The sequence below is a fragment of the Mauremys mutica genome, chromosome 3 (genome assembly GCF_020497125.1).
Source record: "Mauremys mutica isolate MM-2020 ecotype Southern chromosome 3, ASM2049712v1, whole genome shotgun sequence".
NCBI lineage: Eukaryota > Metazoa > Chordata > Testudines > Geoemydidae > Mauremys > Mauremys mutica.
This window is the reverse complement of record NC_059074.1, coordinates 1190853-1206799: the sequence shown is the minus strand read 5'-3', so window position 1 is coordinate 1206799 and position 15947 is coordinate 1190853. Positions and strand designations below refer to the sequence as shown.

General features: G+C 52.8%; 1 protein-coding gene across 3 annotated transcripts in view; it reads right to left on the bottom strand.

Moving 5' to 3' along the window:
- Nucleotides 1–15947, bottom strand: part of LOC123365685 (protein FAM166C-like) — a 35596-nt gene that overhangs the window by 14053 nt on the left and 5596 nt on the right. For all 3 annotated transcript variants that reach the window (XM_045008494.1, XM_045008493.1, XM_045008495.1), the window contains exons 2-3: nucleotides 6512–6785; nucleotides 4905–5017 (exon numbers count right to left, since the gene is read on the bottom strand). In XM_045008494.1, the coding sequence (XP_044864429.1) occupies nucleotides 4905–5017; nucleotides 6512–6785 (387 nt within the window). The remainder of the gene's footprint in view (nucleotides 1–4904; nucleotides 5018–6511; nucleotides 6786–15947) is intronic.

The window sequence follows — 15947 nt, the reverse complement described above, 5'->3', positions numbered from 1 at the left end:
TGGGGCGGGAGGATACAGACCGGGCACCACGGCTGGCACACAGATGGCATGGAGATCGCCAGGCACGGGGCGGAAGGAGAGATGGGGAACATAGAAGGAGAGCAGATCAGAGATGGAAGTAGGAGACGAATGGCCCTGAGAAGAAGGACAAGAGGTTAGACTTGGAAGCGACTCAAAGGGAGGTTCGGGGCCATGCTCAGAGCTCTGGGAGAGCAGGACCGTTCAGGCAGCGTTTTGGAGGCAAGCATGGTTGATTTCAAAAGGACCCAAGCAGAAGAGACTGCAGCAGTTGTGGTGGCAGAGGATTAGGGGGTGGACAAGTGATTTACCCATCGAGGCACGTGCATGACAAGAGCAGCCCAGAGCCCTTTAAATCCCGCCCGCGGCTCCTGCAGCCGGGCTGGGGCCGGCATTTAAAGGGCTCAGAGCTCCCGCGGCTTTGGGCAGCCCAGAGCCCTTTAAATCCCGCCCACAGCTCCGGCGGCCGGACTGGGGACGGATTTAAAGGGCTCAGAGCTTCCCGCAGCGGCAGGAGCTCCAGGCCCTTGAAATCCCGGCCCCAGCCCAGCAATGCTCGGCGTTCCCCGCAGCCATGGGCGCTCCGGGCCCTTTAAATCCCGGCCCCAGCCCGGCAAGGCTGGGCGTTCCCCGCAGCCATGGGAGCTCCGGGCCCTTTAAATCCCGGCCCCAGCCCGGCAAGGCTGGGCGTTCCCCGCAGCCATGGGAGCTCCGGGCCCTTTAAATCCCGGCCCCAGCCCGGCAAGGCTGGGTGTTCCCCGCAGCCATGGGAGCTCCGGGCCCTTTAAATCCCGGCCCCAGCCCAGCAAGGCTCGGCGTTCCCCGCAGCCATGGGAGCTCCGGGCCCTTTAAATCCCGGCCCCAGCCCAGCAAGGCTGGGCGTTCCCCGCAGCCATGGGAGCTCCGGGCCCTTTAAATCCCGGCCCCAGCCCGGCAAGGCTGGGTGTTCCCCGCAGCCATGGGAGCTCCGGGCCCTTTAAATCCCGGCCCCAGCCCAGCAAGGCTCGGCGTTCCCCGCAGCCATGGGAGCTCCGGGCCCTTTAAATCCCGGCCCCAGCCCAGCAAGGCTGGGCGTTCCCCGCAGCCATGGGAGCTCCGGGCCCTTTAAATCCTGCCTACAGCTCCGGCAGCAGGAGCTGCAGTGGGGATTTAAAGGGCCCAGAGCTCCGCAGCGGCCGGAGCCCTGGGCCCTTTCATTTGCCCCTGAGGCCCGGGGTCTCCCAGCCACCTCTGCAGCTGAGAGCCCCGGCTTGATTTAAAGGCCCTGGGGCTCCCAGCCACAGCTGGTGCACCAGGGCCTTTAAATTGTAAGAGGCCCTGCCTCTTCCGGTCTAGGCCACGCCTCTTCCAGATGAGGCCACGCCCCCCTCAGGACTCCAGAAGTATGTAAGTCCTGTATGTTACTTTCACCCCTGGCTGTGTGACATTGAGTCTGATCTAATACCTCATTGAAGGATGACAGGGCCAGAAAGAGTTAATTCACTCACAGACTGACCTGACCCAGGGCCAAACTTTAGAAACTGGTTAGGAAGATCTGTGAATGACCAGAGCTTTGAAATGCAGCCGCATTGTTAGAAGTAGAAGGGGAGGTGTTTGCTCAGGTCTTGGGATGTAAGCAAACAAGTCTTGTCTATTGCTACAGCTTTGATTCAAAGATCAAAAAAAGAATATTAACATTTAGAAAGATACTTGAGTGAAATAGTATTATTGTCTCTATGTCTCTTTGAAGGTTGTGGTAACCTGTATCTGAACTGTTTAATGGATAAATTACTCTGTGCTAATTGCCAGGATGTTTGAGAGAAGGAGAGTTAAGCCTATTGTTTTCTCAGACCAAAAGACTGCTGGAAATGTATAAAAACCCTGGGACACGATCCTGCTTCATCTCAGATCTGCTTTGGGTTTCAAGAGGGGGAAACCTTAAGCCACAAGGATTGAGATCCCCAGTCACTGACTGGAGCCACCCTGAATATGGAAACTGGACTGTAACCTACGGACTATTTCTAAAAGGACTTTTGGCAACTACAAGCTCATCTCTGCTGTGTACCTGAACCTCAAGAATTGAATTCGAGTCAGTCTGTATATTGATCTTTTAACCAACACTCTCGCTCTTTTCTTTTTTAATAAATTTTAGTTTCGTTAATAAGAATTGGCTCTAAGTGTGTATTTTGGATAAGATCTAAGTTATAATTGAACCTGGGTGTGTGGCTGAGTCTTTGGGGTTGGAAGAAACTTTTCGTTTATATGATATAAGATTTTCAGGAACCATCATCATCTCTGACAGGTGTGTCTGGATGGAGGCCTGAGGCTGGGCACTTCAAGGGAACTGCAGTGTTTGGACTCTGAGTAACCAGTGAGGTGCTGCAGAAGCTGTTCTGAGCTGGTTGGTAAATCTAAGTACTGGAATAACCGCCAGCTTCTGGGGTTTGTCTGCCCCGGTCTGTTTGCAGTTCACCCTCATTGAGTGACCTCAGCTGGTTCCCACAGGCAGCACCGTCACAGGCTGTTACAAACTCAACGCTCAGACCACGTTGACCAGAAGTTTCGCCAGGGCTTGCTAACCTCGCTGGCAAATCCAAGCCCACCCAGATGAGCTCAGGGCTGAGGCCTGGTTGAGGGGTCTGTTTGAAGCCACACCTCAGGCAAAAGCTGATGTGGCTTTTTATGAGAGGCAATGCCAAGGGAAACTGCCCAGTTTCATAAAGCAGCAGTGTGAATCCACAATCCGCTGGCTGAATCCAGGGCGAGAGCAGCCCAGTGAGCAATACAGCCCGTCACAGCGGGGACCAGAACGCTGTCCAGCCTGCACACAGAAGAGTCGGGGAGGGCAGCCACTAAACTTCAGTGAGGCAAATATTTGTGAGGCTGGGGAGGCGCCAGAACGATCACCCCAACCTGGGAAATGGTTCAAGAGACACAAATCGGGGCAAATTTAGCCCAGAGTTTGGGATTTCTAAAAAAACTTGAGATCCATAGAAATATTCCCAGGATTAAAAAACCAAAAAACAAACCCCCCCAAAAGACTTGAGGAGTTTAAAAATAAAAAAGTTTCCAGGGCTAGAGCACCCACGGAAAAAAACTAGTGGCACCCCTCTCCCCAGCACCGGCAGCCCGCTCCCCCCCCAGCACCCCCCGCCCACCTGCTGCCCTGCTGATCAGCACTCCTCCCCCTCCCTTCCACCAGTGCCTACCACCCGCCATGATCAGCTGTTTCGCAGCGTGCAGGAGGCTCCAGGAGGGAGGGAGAAGAGTGGGGATAGGGCACGCTCAGGGGAGGGGGCAGAGCTGGGCAGGAAGAGGTGGGGTGGGGGTGGGGTCTTGGGGGAAGGGGTGGGGGCAGAGCTCAGGGCAGACAGCGGGTGGGAAGAGGCAGGATGGGGCGGGGGCTCAGGGGAAGGGGTCAGGGCCTGGGGCGAAGTGGAGGGTTGAGCACCCCCAGGCCCAGAACATGAAACTGCCCAGGAACAAAGGTGAAAGTGACCTGCCAGGCGCAATGCAGAATCAGCAGCAGCGAGGGAAGCACATTCCAGTTTGAAATGGATTTGTGCTTCCACGATCCTGAGCGTTACTAGTCCCCCAGGGCAGGGGGTTGCTTTTTAAATCTCTGTGGGCTAGAGAACGGTGGCGTGGTGATGCGGAGTCCAGCACCTCAGCCCCCTGCACAATGCCTGGCAACGGTGAGGTGCCCCAGAACGGGAGGCACGCGAGGCGGCTCCTCCCCTAACCTACCAATGGGCGGGGCCAAGCCAGGGGGAGGGTGTGTGCTAAGCCCCGCCCCTCTGGTGGGAGATGCCTCCTTCCACTTGGGATTCTCAGCTGAAAACTCTCTCTCAGAGTTAGGTACCTGCACCGTTTTAACAAGAGCAGGGGAGGAGCACCACCCTCATGCCTTAGCTCAGTAGTCAGAGCATTCACCTGGACGTGGGTGACCCCTGGTTCAAATCCCACCTCCACCTGAGGGGGAGAAGGGATTTCAATGGGGATTTGCCACTTCTCTGGGGAGTAATCTCACCATGGGGCTATGGGAAAATCTGGTGTGGGGCTCCCACAGGCCAAGTTTACACCTAAAACTTAGATTGACCTAGTGATGTTGTTCAGGGATGTGAAAAATTCACACCTGAGAGATGCAGTTAAGCCAAACTAAGCCCTGGTGTAGACAGGGCTAGGTCGATGGAAGAATTCTTCTTCTGACCTAGCTCATGCAGGTGGAGTCACTACAGTGATGGAAAAACCCCTTCTGTTGCTGTAGCAACCATCTACACTACAGTGCTGCAGCTATACCACTATAGTGTAGACATACCCTCACTCTCGCCTGGTGAAGCTGTTCCACTGTGGATAAACAATGCAAGAACCAGAGAGAGAGAGAGCACCACCTATACCACCAGCATGCATTAGAATGGCTCTGTAACCTAGTGGTTAGAGCACTTGCATAGAAGTGGGGAGACCAGGATCCAGCCCCCTGCTCCAATGACTTTTTAAATTATTCCCCTACATCTTCAACAGGCGAGACTGAGAGCCCCACATCAGAATACCCCAGAGCCCCGGGGGTAGGGCATTCACCAGAGAGGTGGCAGATCCATCTTCAAATCCCCTCTCCAGGGCCAGCTCCAGGTTTTTTGCTGCCCCAAGCAGCAGGGGAAAAAAAAACAAAAACAAAAAAACCCACGATCAGCGCCGCTTTCTTCTTCGGCGGCAGGTCCTTCCCTCCGGGAGCAACCGAGGGACCCGCCGCTGAAGAGCCCGACGTGCCACCGCTTCCCCTTGGCCGCCCCAAGCACCTGCTTGAGGAAGGTCTGCCTCCTTCTCCCCCCAGCCATACCGGCCAAGCTTGCCTACAGGGGAAGGGCTGCTACCGAGCACACCTTCTGGGGGCTGCTTTTGCTACTCACAGATCAAGAGGGTGGGGGTACTTGTCCTTCTCCTTGACCGGCAGCACAAAGTAGGGAACCACGTGCTCTGTCCCGGTCCTGTCGCGGTAATGCTCGCGGTGCCTCTGGGACAGCTGCAGGACAAGCAAACTACTCAGAACCCAGGCTTCCGGCACAGGGCAGAGCTGCATTAGCTGGCCAGGCAACCGAGGAGTTAAAATACCAACTATTGGGAAAAGATAACAGGTCTTCTGCTGCATCCCTCCTTCCTATGCAGGGCCCAGGGCCCTAAAGCCTTATCCACGAGCTGGGATAGGTTCCTTAGGGCGGGGTCATCTCTGCGTAGAGATGTGCAAAGCACAACACACCCTCCGCAGCTAGAGAAATAATAACAACCATGTCTCTAAAACTCCCCTCCCTAAGGTGCTCTCTGGGCAGCAGAGTGAGTGACAACCGTGCTAGATCACATGGGGGCTTGGCTTGGGAATTCGTTGATGCAAGCTGTACTTATTCCCGATGCACCGCGATGGAGGCGGGGCTCTGTGCCGTCACTATGGCTGAGAAGTGGGGAGACAACACTGTGTTTTGGGCGCAAATGGTAAAATGTGCGGCTTGGCCGAGTCAGATGAGAGAGATGCTGCTCTCTTTAGCAAGGGGAACATCTCCCATGTACAATCAGATGCGCCCAGGCCCCTGCATGCTCCCACACTCACACACACACACACCTGTCCTCCTCTCACGCTATTTATTACTGGGATAACATGCTCTAGGCTCCACCTCCCTGCTCCCGTTCCAGAGTGAAGATTCAGGGAGACGGACAAAGTTTTGCTGTGCTGAGCAATGGGGCTACACTCCCGCTGGGTCCTATGCTGTAGGGTGACCAGATGTCCCGATTTTATAGGGACAGTCCCGATTTTTGGGTCTTTTTCTTATATGGGCTCCTATTCTCCCCATCCTCATCTCAATTTTTCACATTTGCTGTCTGGTTACCCTACCTATGCTGTGAGCTGCACCAGCTGGGTTACACTCTCATGCCTTCCCCCGTTAACTGCCACATCCTCTCAGGCAACTCAGCAAAGCTCGATGACTCCTCAAACAGCTCCCCAGGCAATCCTGCCCGCAGCAGCACACACAGAGATGTCTGCACGGTAACCTTGGGAGGGGAGCCCTGCTCTTCAGCGACCACCCACTGCGTTCCACGCTGACTCCTCCCTCTGCATGCCAGTCACACACATGTAAACTGCTGGAGATGGGACGACCGGAGCCTCCCCTAGAACAATGCCAATTGGGTTTTCTGGGGACTGTCTGCCTAGGTTCTTATGGTCAAGAAGCTGCCTTCAGAACCAGTACCAGGGCAGTGAAAAAGACCATCTCAGTGTGGCAGGTGGGTGCCAGAGGCCGAGAGCACTGGCTTTTGGTTGTGACTAATTATATATTTGTGTTGATTGCATTTTGGCTCAGTCCAGGGCATTTCCGAGGCACCTCTCACTGGGGCCCGTGGGTGCTGCCCAGATGCTGCCCTGACTGTGTTGCACTGGCTACTGTGTAGCACTCAGGTGCTGTGTGTTGGATCAGACCCGCCGTGCCATTGCGTGCAGGGCATGCCGCCGCGAGAGACGCCTTCTCACCTTGTAAAACTCCTTCAGCTCTTCGGAGCGGTTGAAATCCAAGTTGAAGTGGGAATAGGAAGGGGCATGCAGCCACCTGTCCCAGCCCCGCGCCCTGCACCCCAGCACTAAGCCAGGGTCGGGCGAGAAGAGGGTGGGGAACTGGCCGCCTTTGCTGTAGGGGCAGCGGCTGGTCTCCATGGCAGCATTGCGGAAATCCTGGAAGTATTTCAGAGTGGTGTTCCCGTAGGTGTCGCCAAAGGAAAACACCGTGTTGGGGACATGCCCACGGTACCTGCAGAGGAGAGAGTGAGCCAGTGAGGGACCGGGAAAGGCCGGGGGCACCCCCTGGGGACAGGGCCCTTGTCTCTCCTTCTAAATGCAGCTTGCAGAAGTAAGGGGCTGATGGCTCTGGTTTAAATACCTCAGAGAGGGGCCATGCAGCCCTCCTGCACATACACCCTGCGGCCCCCAGGTCAAAGTCCCACCTTGCTCCTGGCTGATTTAGCCACGTTGGGAGGGAGGAGGGAGGGGCTCCTCCCAGGTCCTGGGGGCCAGCAGTTTACACTCTAAAGCCTTTTCTTACTCTAATCTTCACGTGCATAACTGAAGATATTATCAGCCATCCAGCTGGCCAGCTGCTGGGACTGCCTACCCGTGAGACGCATGGGAGTGGAAGCCAGGAGCTCTGTAGCCCGGGTCTCAGCAGGGCCTCACACTTGCTGTCTAAGCCTCACCCCACCTCCTTGGGTGGGTCCAACTGGAGACTCCTAGGGCCTGCTCTCCAGAAGTGCTGACGTCAACAGCGGTTACTGGTGCTCAGCATCTCTGGAACTCAGGCCCCCGTTGGAACTAACAGGCACTTGCACCTTAACCTCCAGTGTCTCAACTTCCCCATCTGCAAAATGGGGTTATGACCAGCTAGGGCTGAGGAGAGGGTTGGGGGGGGTTACCGAATCTTTGCACAGTCCTAAGAAGAGATGAAGCATTGACGAAAGGCTCTTGTCAATTTAAAGATCACCTTGGCCGGATTATAAATCCCAGGACTGTTGTACATTCATGATGGTAACAGAATCACGGGCCTTCCCATGGCTAAACACCTCACGGATGCCTCCGTACAGGGCTCTACACTTCCGCAAACATGCAACTTATAAAACAGACTTTGGCAAGCTGTGAGGTGGGCTATGAAAGGCATCTAGCAATAGTCAGACTAGAACAGACTGGAGGGTGACGGCAGAGACATCTTTATCACGGCTTTGGTCTTGTCATTGGCACATTTCACGTGGGATGTTCCATAGGAGGGTAAATTGCTATCTAACTGATACTGGCCTTCCTGACCCAGGACATGTGCAGTCCTTCATCTTCCTCATTAACTGCTCTTCCTTGACATCGATAAGAGCTACCCCCCTACAATGAACAAAGGGATCAAACAGGCTCCCTGTCAACAATGCCAGGTTCACAACGCACAGGGCTGCATTCAGCCTTTCTTCGAACCGTTGCGGGTCCTGCGCTTTCAGTGACACGGGGGAGGAGGGACTCTGAATTTCCTACGGGCCAAAGCTCTAATTTTATTAACAATTTTCACACCTCCCAGGTACCGTTCGTGCGAGGATCCCAAAGCACTTGATTAAGCCTCACAACAAATAGGGAAGTGAAACCGAGGCACAGAGAAGTTAACGGGACTTGGCCAAGACCACTCAGCAGGTGAGTGGCAAAGCAAGGAACGGAGGACTCCAGCGTAAGGCTGAGGGCCCAGTGGGCTCGCTCCTGTGGTACAATCCATGGGGAGGGGCTCTCTCGGTGAAAATCTCCATGAGGAATGCCTTGCAGAGTTTTCGCAACAGCATGTCATTGGAGAGGGGCTGGGTTTGCCCTCCACTCTGTGAAAGGATATGGGCCCCTCACTCAAAACTGGGTGGGGGTCCTGGGATCCACGTGGCTCCCAGAGATCCAGGAGAGGCTGAGGCCATCCCACTATTCTTGCTCCAGCCCCTGGTGGTCCCATCCCCCAGATTCATCACAGCGCCCCTCGGGTACCACCCGGGTGGGGCTAGATGAACAAGGTAATACAGGCTGTACGCAGGGCCCATGCACATAACACTCCTACCCCACACCTACATCCTGCTTCAGCCCCATGGTAAATATGTAAAGCCAGATCCTCAGCTGGTGTAAACTGACATTGCTCCATTCACTTCAGGATCTGGCTCGTCAAATAGATTAAGTGGAATTCCTGGTAGCTCTGGCAACATTTGTAGCTGAAAATCTTACTAATAACAAAGAGCTTAAAGAGTAGTTATGACGCTGTAATATATCTCCTCTTCTCCCCTCCCCACCCCCCAAAAAAGCCATTTATGCCTTCAGTAACTCTGCACAGAATTTATACACGTTGACATTATTCTCGCTGTGGCTCCTTGTAATGATTGCATGGGACCAGCTTTACTGCAATGCTAATACCCTTAGGCTTTCTGATTTCACAGGGGGAAATTTACATTACAGCGAAAGCAAAGTGGGCAAACTTGGGATGGATTCACAGACAGTGTGTTTGATCCCTGGTTTTGATTCTGCACGAGGCTGGATTGAACAGAGCATTTGGCTTTTCTTTTTGACTGTGTTAATTCATAGGGGGATCCAGAGTGAATTTGGCTGCAAGATAAAGATTTTCTGCATATTGCCTCCAAAGAGCATTTCGGATGGTGAAAAATAACCCAGTGGCGAGGTTGTAACAATAGGATCTTGCCAAATAAGCTGCTGCTTAGAAATCTAAGGATATATGCTTTGTAAACAACTGAAACATCTCAGAGGAGAAGAGAGAAATCTATCCAATAACTACTGTTACGGTGAACAAAAAAAACCAAAAAACAAACAAAAAAATAGATGCAAAGGAACCCAAAGGGTCTAGAGAGGAAACCAATGAAATTCAATGGGAGGTGGGTTCCTAAATCCCATTGGTTCCTGTGAAAATCTCAGCCTGACAGTCTCTGTTGCAAGGGACTGATGGGGAGAGAATCAATGTGTATAATTCACGGTACGTGGGATCCAGACATGGAGTGAGAACAAGATCAATTCTGCTTTAAGATAAACATCTATGACTCAACATATCTAGGTTGTCCTGGGATATTTTTTTCCCCCGTGTCTCAGTGGTGGAATCCTGAGAGACGCTAGCCTGAGACACGTCTCTTGAAGACAGTCCTTGGTGTTGCCAAGTTCTCCTGGATCTCAGCCAGTCCTCATTACACAGACGTACCATAACTGGCAGTTATTGTACGCCTCGTATAAAATCATTGTGTGCTGCTTATTTGATGGACAGAATGCTCCAAATTGCTTCATCTCTCCTGATCCCAGAGGGGTAAAGAAACAGCACCTGTTCCAGCTAGCTCCGTTCTATCTGCACTGGGGGAGGGAGAAAACCCAAACCCTACAACTAACTGGGGTTTTTTTTATTCCTTTCTTTTCCTATCGATCCAAATTCCTTGTGCACAAAAAGGCCTGGACTGGCACGGAAAATCTAGAGCACCCGCTGGGTTTTCAGACAGTAAGTGCGTTCAGTGCCAGGATCTTTCCTGTGCTCCTATTTCGAATGAGAAGCAACATCAAGGTCTTGCTCATTCGTGGTCATTAAAGGCCCCAGGACACTTTTCATGAGAACGGGAGCATTAATCTCAGGGTCCTTGGTAAAAAACAGCTGTTTCCAACAATGGGCCAGATTCTGATCATCCGACGAAGTGGGTATTCACCCACGAAAGCTCATGCTCCAATACGTCTGTTAGTCTATAAGGTGCCACAGGACTCTTTGCTGCTTTTTCTGATCATCTGATTCATGTTGAGTATGAGACTAATCAGCATGAGCACCTGGTCCATCGCTTCCTCTGTACTATGGACACTGTATTCTTCTGCCTTTTACAGCGTGGAGAACGGTAAATAACTGTGATGCAGCCAGATTTGGGTGCAACACATGGGGCTTGGGGGGGGGGGGGTCTTCTTCCCGCCTCCTACCCCAAAATGTGGCTAGAGCAACTGTGACGGCGTAGGCCAACCCCGCACTGGCTAAGAAAGAGTTAATGAGCCGCCTGTGGCAGGTGACTGGCTGGAAGGGAGAGCACAGCTCAGCCGAGTGGGAAGGAGGGTGGATCTGGAGCTCGCACTTCATAAGAGAGAGGCCAGGTTGGCAGCAGGAGCTGCACACGAGACTGTGGCCTGCCAGAGCCTCTATGAGTGTAGGCAGGCCTGAGCTGGGGCTATTGTTCATTTATCACCAGTGACTTACCCTCTGCTGCTGGGTCAGTCTGATGCAGGTGGTGCCCTGCCTGAAACTGGCTCCCACCAGGCACAAACTTGCCTGGAATCAATGGGAGTTAAGGGTCCAAATACCTTTAAAAATCTAGCCTAAGAAAAAGAACAGGGAAAGAAAACAGATGAAGATGGGAAGAGTGGTGGTAAATGGTATGGCACTGTGTGCTGCTCTCCACACAGAAAAGGAGGAAGAGCAGATACTCATCTGAATTCCCTGGGACAAGGCTGTTTCAGGCCTAACAGAAGATAAGTAAGGCTAAAACTACTTTCAAGACATGGTAAGATACCGTAGTAGAGTGTGTTTGAAAAGTCTGTCTCGCTCCATCACCTAACGTATAATGCATCAATACGGAAACATTAATGAGGTGAGACAATCCTTCGCAGTTTTCTTCTACCACACAGTCAAAAAGGTACCTCCGACTCATACAATCACCTTAAGAAATTAACGGCATGGGATTTTAACTTAATTAACTGTTCTGTTCCCTCCCCCTGAGGCTCTGGGACTGGCCACTGTCACAGCCAGGATACTGGGCTAGGTGGGCCGCTGGTCTGACCCTGTATGGCCGCTCTTCTGAAAACCGGTTGATCCATTAAATGATCTACAAGGACAGTCTGAACCTACAGAACCCTCAGACTTATTACTGAGACTAGACACCACAAAACTGGTCTGACAGCGAAGCCCTAAATTTCAGCTGGAGAAAGCCTGCGAGTTGCAAGGACTTTAAAGGACACAGATGAAGCTCACCAGGAATGAAAAGCTTTGGCTGGTTTATAGTGCACTTTAGTTGAGAATAAAAAAAACAGGAGGTGCAAAACCATGCACCCTCAAGCAACCATATCTTGGCCTCTTTGTGCATGTGCAGTGTTTTGCATGACTAAGTGCTGTTATCTATGGGACTGGACTGGACCCAAGGCTGGGAGCCAGGAGACCTGGCTTCTAATCACAGCTTAGCCAATGGCTCCCTGAGGCTGATGGTCTCACATCCCCTCTCTCTATGCCTGAGCTGCCCCATCTGTCAAGGGGTGCTAATGATACTTGTTCACACTTGCAAAGCACTTTGAAACCGTTGACTGATTGATTTCTATCATGGTAATGCCTAGAGGCCAAACTGAAATTAATGCATGGATGAAATGTGTTCTCTAAATGCAAAATGTTATTAATTGTTGAATATCCCTCTAACCTATATGTGCAATGCGGTTAAACTATGGCTGCCAAGTCAACCACACCTGCAATTATTTCCCAACTTTGATTTGATCCAAATCTCAACCTTAATATTTCTGCATCTTGACTTTCCTTGGGATTGTTTAAGAACTATTTTTGTGAAACCCACTAGCAAGGCGTGGACCTAATTTCCTACTCCCACGCTGACTGGGTCACTTAGAGGATAACAGCCTACTACTGTTAGCTCAAGTCAGAGAGATCTGGGCTGTGGATCTAAAGAGCCAAACACTGCTGATGACTCAGGCAGGAGTCAGTGCAATTCCATGTGATTGAATTACTGTTTATTTGTTTAAAATTAGGAAACTACATCTTAAACTATGTTAATATAACGTTAAGGTTGCAAAGTCAAGCACTTAGGAGATGCCAGAATTAAGGTTGCCTTTCCAACCCTTGTGCATGTGCAGGATGATACAATCTTTAATTGCATGATCACATAGTATTGCTTCCACAGGACTCCTGCCTCAGTGCACTGGCTGGACCTGCTCAGAGAATAATCAGGGCCAGGGCCAGCTTTAGGAAGTGCGGGGCCCAATTCGAACATTTTTGGCAGGGCCCCGGCAGGGATGACTAAAAAAAAAAAACCATGTAAAAAAAAGCCTTTCATTTCTTAGCAACCGGTTCCCTGTAAAAAGTTCTGCTTTAAGGGATGTGCCACAGTATGTATTTTTTGTACCAATAGGGTTACCATATGTCCGTATTTTAAAAAATTCCTCCCGGATGGCGATTTAAGAACCAAAAAGCTGGACATGTCTGGGAAAATACAGATGTACGTTAACCAGACCTAAAGTTCTTTTTTAAAAAGATGAGCCTGAACTAGAACTGAGCTCCATTTCACATGTGTGGATCCCCGCCACTCCCTGGGGGTGTGCTAGGGTGTCCAGATGTCCAGATTTTATAGGGACAGTCCCGATTTGGGGTTCTTTTTCTTATATAGGCTCCTGTTACCCCCCACCCCGTTCCAATTTTTCACATTTGCTCTCTGGACACCCTAGGGTGTGCCCATGTGTGGGTCCCAGGTGCTCCCTGCCCCTCCTCATTGAAGCAGGGTTACTGCCCTGGGAACTGCAGGGCAGCAGTGGACATGGGGCTGGCTGGAGGCAGGGCAGGGGCTGACTGGAGGTCAGGGGCGGCTCTACAAATTTGGCCGCCCCAAGCAGTCATGCCCGGGAGGCGCCCCCGAGCCGCGGGAGCAGCGGACCTCCCGCGGGCATGACTGCGGAGGGTCCGCTGGTCGCGCGGCTCGGCTGGACCTCCCGCAGCTGCGGGCAGTTCGCTGGTCCGGCGGCTCCGGTTGAGCTGCCGCAGGCATGCCTGCGGGAGGTCCAGCCGAGCCGCGGGACCAGCGAACCGTCCGCAGTCATGCCTGCGGCAGGTCCGCTGCTCCCGGGGCTCCGGTGGACCTCCCGCAGGTATGACTGCGGCAGGTCCGCCGGCCCAGCCTGCCGCCCCCCCGGGAAAGGGCCGCCCCAGGCGGGTGCTTGCCCCGCTGGGCTCTGGAGCCGGCCCTGCTGGAGGTAGGGTCTGGCTGCAAGCAGGGCAAGGGGTGTGGGGCTGGCTGGAGGCAGGGGTGTGTGGGGTGGGCTGACTGGCTTCAGGCAGGGCTGCAGGGGGGTGTGGCAAGGGTTGGCAGCGCTGGAGACAGAGGAGTGCGGGACTGGCTGGCTTCAGGCAGGGGCGTGCGGCAGGGGTTGTCTGGAGACAGGGCAGGAGGTGCGAGGCTGGTGCGGGCAGGGGCTGGCTGCAGGCAGGGCAGGGAGTGCGGGGCTGGGTGCAGGCAGGGGCTGGGTGCAGGCAGGGGGTGCGGGTACAGGGGGTACAGCCCACCCTGTACGGTAAGTGCCTCCTCCTCCTCCCTCCCCCACCAGGGTAGCAGCAGCAGCAGCCCGGGGCTCGGGGGCTATTTAAAGGGCCCGGGGCTCCCCTGCTTCTACAGCCCCGGCCCTTTAAATAGCCACGGGAGCCTTGGCAAAGCAGTGGGGTTCCAGGGGCTATTTAAAGGGCTGGGGCAGTAGAAGCAAGGGGAGCCCCAGACTTTTTAAATAGCCCCCAGGGCTCCAGCAGTGGGGCTCTGGTGGCAATTTAAAGGGCCTGAGGCTCCAGTCCCTGCTGGGAGCCCCAGGCCCTTTAAATTGCCCCCTGGGGAAGCTGGGCCACCCCGGTACAGCGCACTGTCAGGGCTTGTGTGCGGGGCCCTCTTAGGCGCGGGGCCCGATTCGGGGGAATTGGTTGAATTGGCCTAAAGCCGGCCCTGATCAGGGCTGTGCAGTGAAGGAGGCTGTTGTCTATTAAAACCCCTGCCTCATTTGTTGTTGCAAAAGTGGAAAAATGTATAGTGAAGGAGGCCAGGGATTGCAGGAAGAGAAAGTCTGGCCTCGTGGTTAAGGAAGTTGAATGCCACCCTGGCGAACTGGAGTCTATCCTTGCCTGTTCCTACGTGATGAGGGGCAAGTCATTTAACCCCCACTTTTCACAGTCGGGCATTACTCGCGTGTTCCTGCTTGGCTGGGTGTGCATCTTGACTCACTTGGGAGCTGATCTGCAGACGGGCCGAGCACTTGCAGCTGCAGCCCATGCTGATTTGGAGCCGTGCTTTGAACATAAAAATATCCCAAGTACTACAATTGTTTGGTGCAAGTAATTAGCTCATAATCCGTTCCGCCGTGCGTTCAGCGGTGATGCTCAGAGGAGAGCTCTTTGTGACTCAAAAGTTTGTCTCTCTCCCCAACAGAAGTTGGTCCAGTAAAAGCTACCCCCTCACCCACCTTGTCTCTCTGACATCCTGGGACCGACATGGCTACATCAACACTGCATACATGAGGGAATCAGTCATTCTGTAGTCAGCGCAGGCTTTGGATAGTGCATGTTAAATAAGGCCTGGCACTACACACTGAATGTACAGCATGAAATGAAATACTGAAGAGCTACCCAGTCACTGAACAAGGCAGGGGCCTGTGGGGAAAACGAGTACGCAATCGTGTAATTACCGGTAAATACAATGCACACACACAGGGGAATGAATACAGGTTGCATGGGCAGCCTTCATTGGGGCATTTCCTAACTTTTGAGGGCCTGGCTCTGCAAACTTCACGTTCTTAACATAAGAACGGCCATCCTGGGTCAGACCAAAGGTCCATCCAGCCCAGTGTCCTGTCTACCGACAGTGGCCAGTGCCAGGTGCCCCAGAGGGAGTGAACCTAACAGGCAATGATCAAGTGATCTCTCTCCTGCCATCCATCTCCATCCTGTGACGAACAGAGGCTAGGGACACCATTCTTACCCATCCTGGCTAGTAGCCATTAATGGACTTAACTTCCATGAATTTATCTAGGTTTTTTTTAAACCCTCTCATAGTCCTAGCCTTCACAACGTCCTCAGGCAAGGAGTTCCACAGATTTACTGTGCGCTGTGTGAAGAACTTCCTTTTATTTGTTTTAAACCTGCTGACCATTAATTTCATTTGGTGGCCCCTAGTTCTTATAGTATGGGAACAAGTACATAACTTTTCCTTATTCACTTTCTCCATGTTTTGGGATGTAAATAGGATCACGGGATCACAATGGATATTCAGAGAGACAAATAATTAGATCATCTAAACCCTCTCATCTGGATTTACATGTCCCACTTCCCTTGGGAAACAATTCTACACCTAATAGGACTGAATTTGCCACCTTCTAATCCCCCCCCCCCACACACACACACGCACACACTCTTCTGCCACCCTGAACCACCTCTGCCTCCTTGGTGTTTTAGTCTTCAGATACCTGCAGACCATCACGTCCCTCTTTAGCTGTCACTTAGCTAAGCTACCCATATGTAGCTCTTTGATCTTTTCTCACAGGCAGCTCTTTCCGACTCAGCCTGCTACTTACTGTGCCTTTCCCTTCCCAGCAATAATAGCTCTGGGAGCAGAGAGAATCTACTGGCCGAGTGCGGCTGACAGAGGTT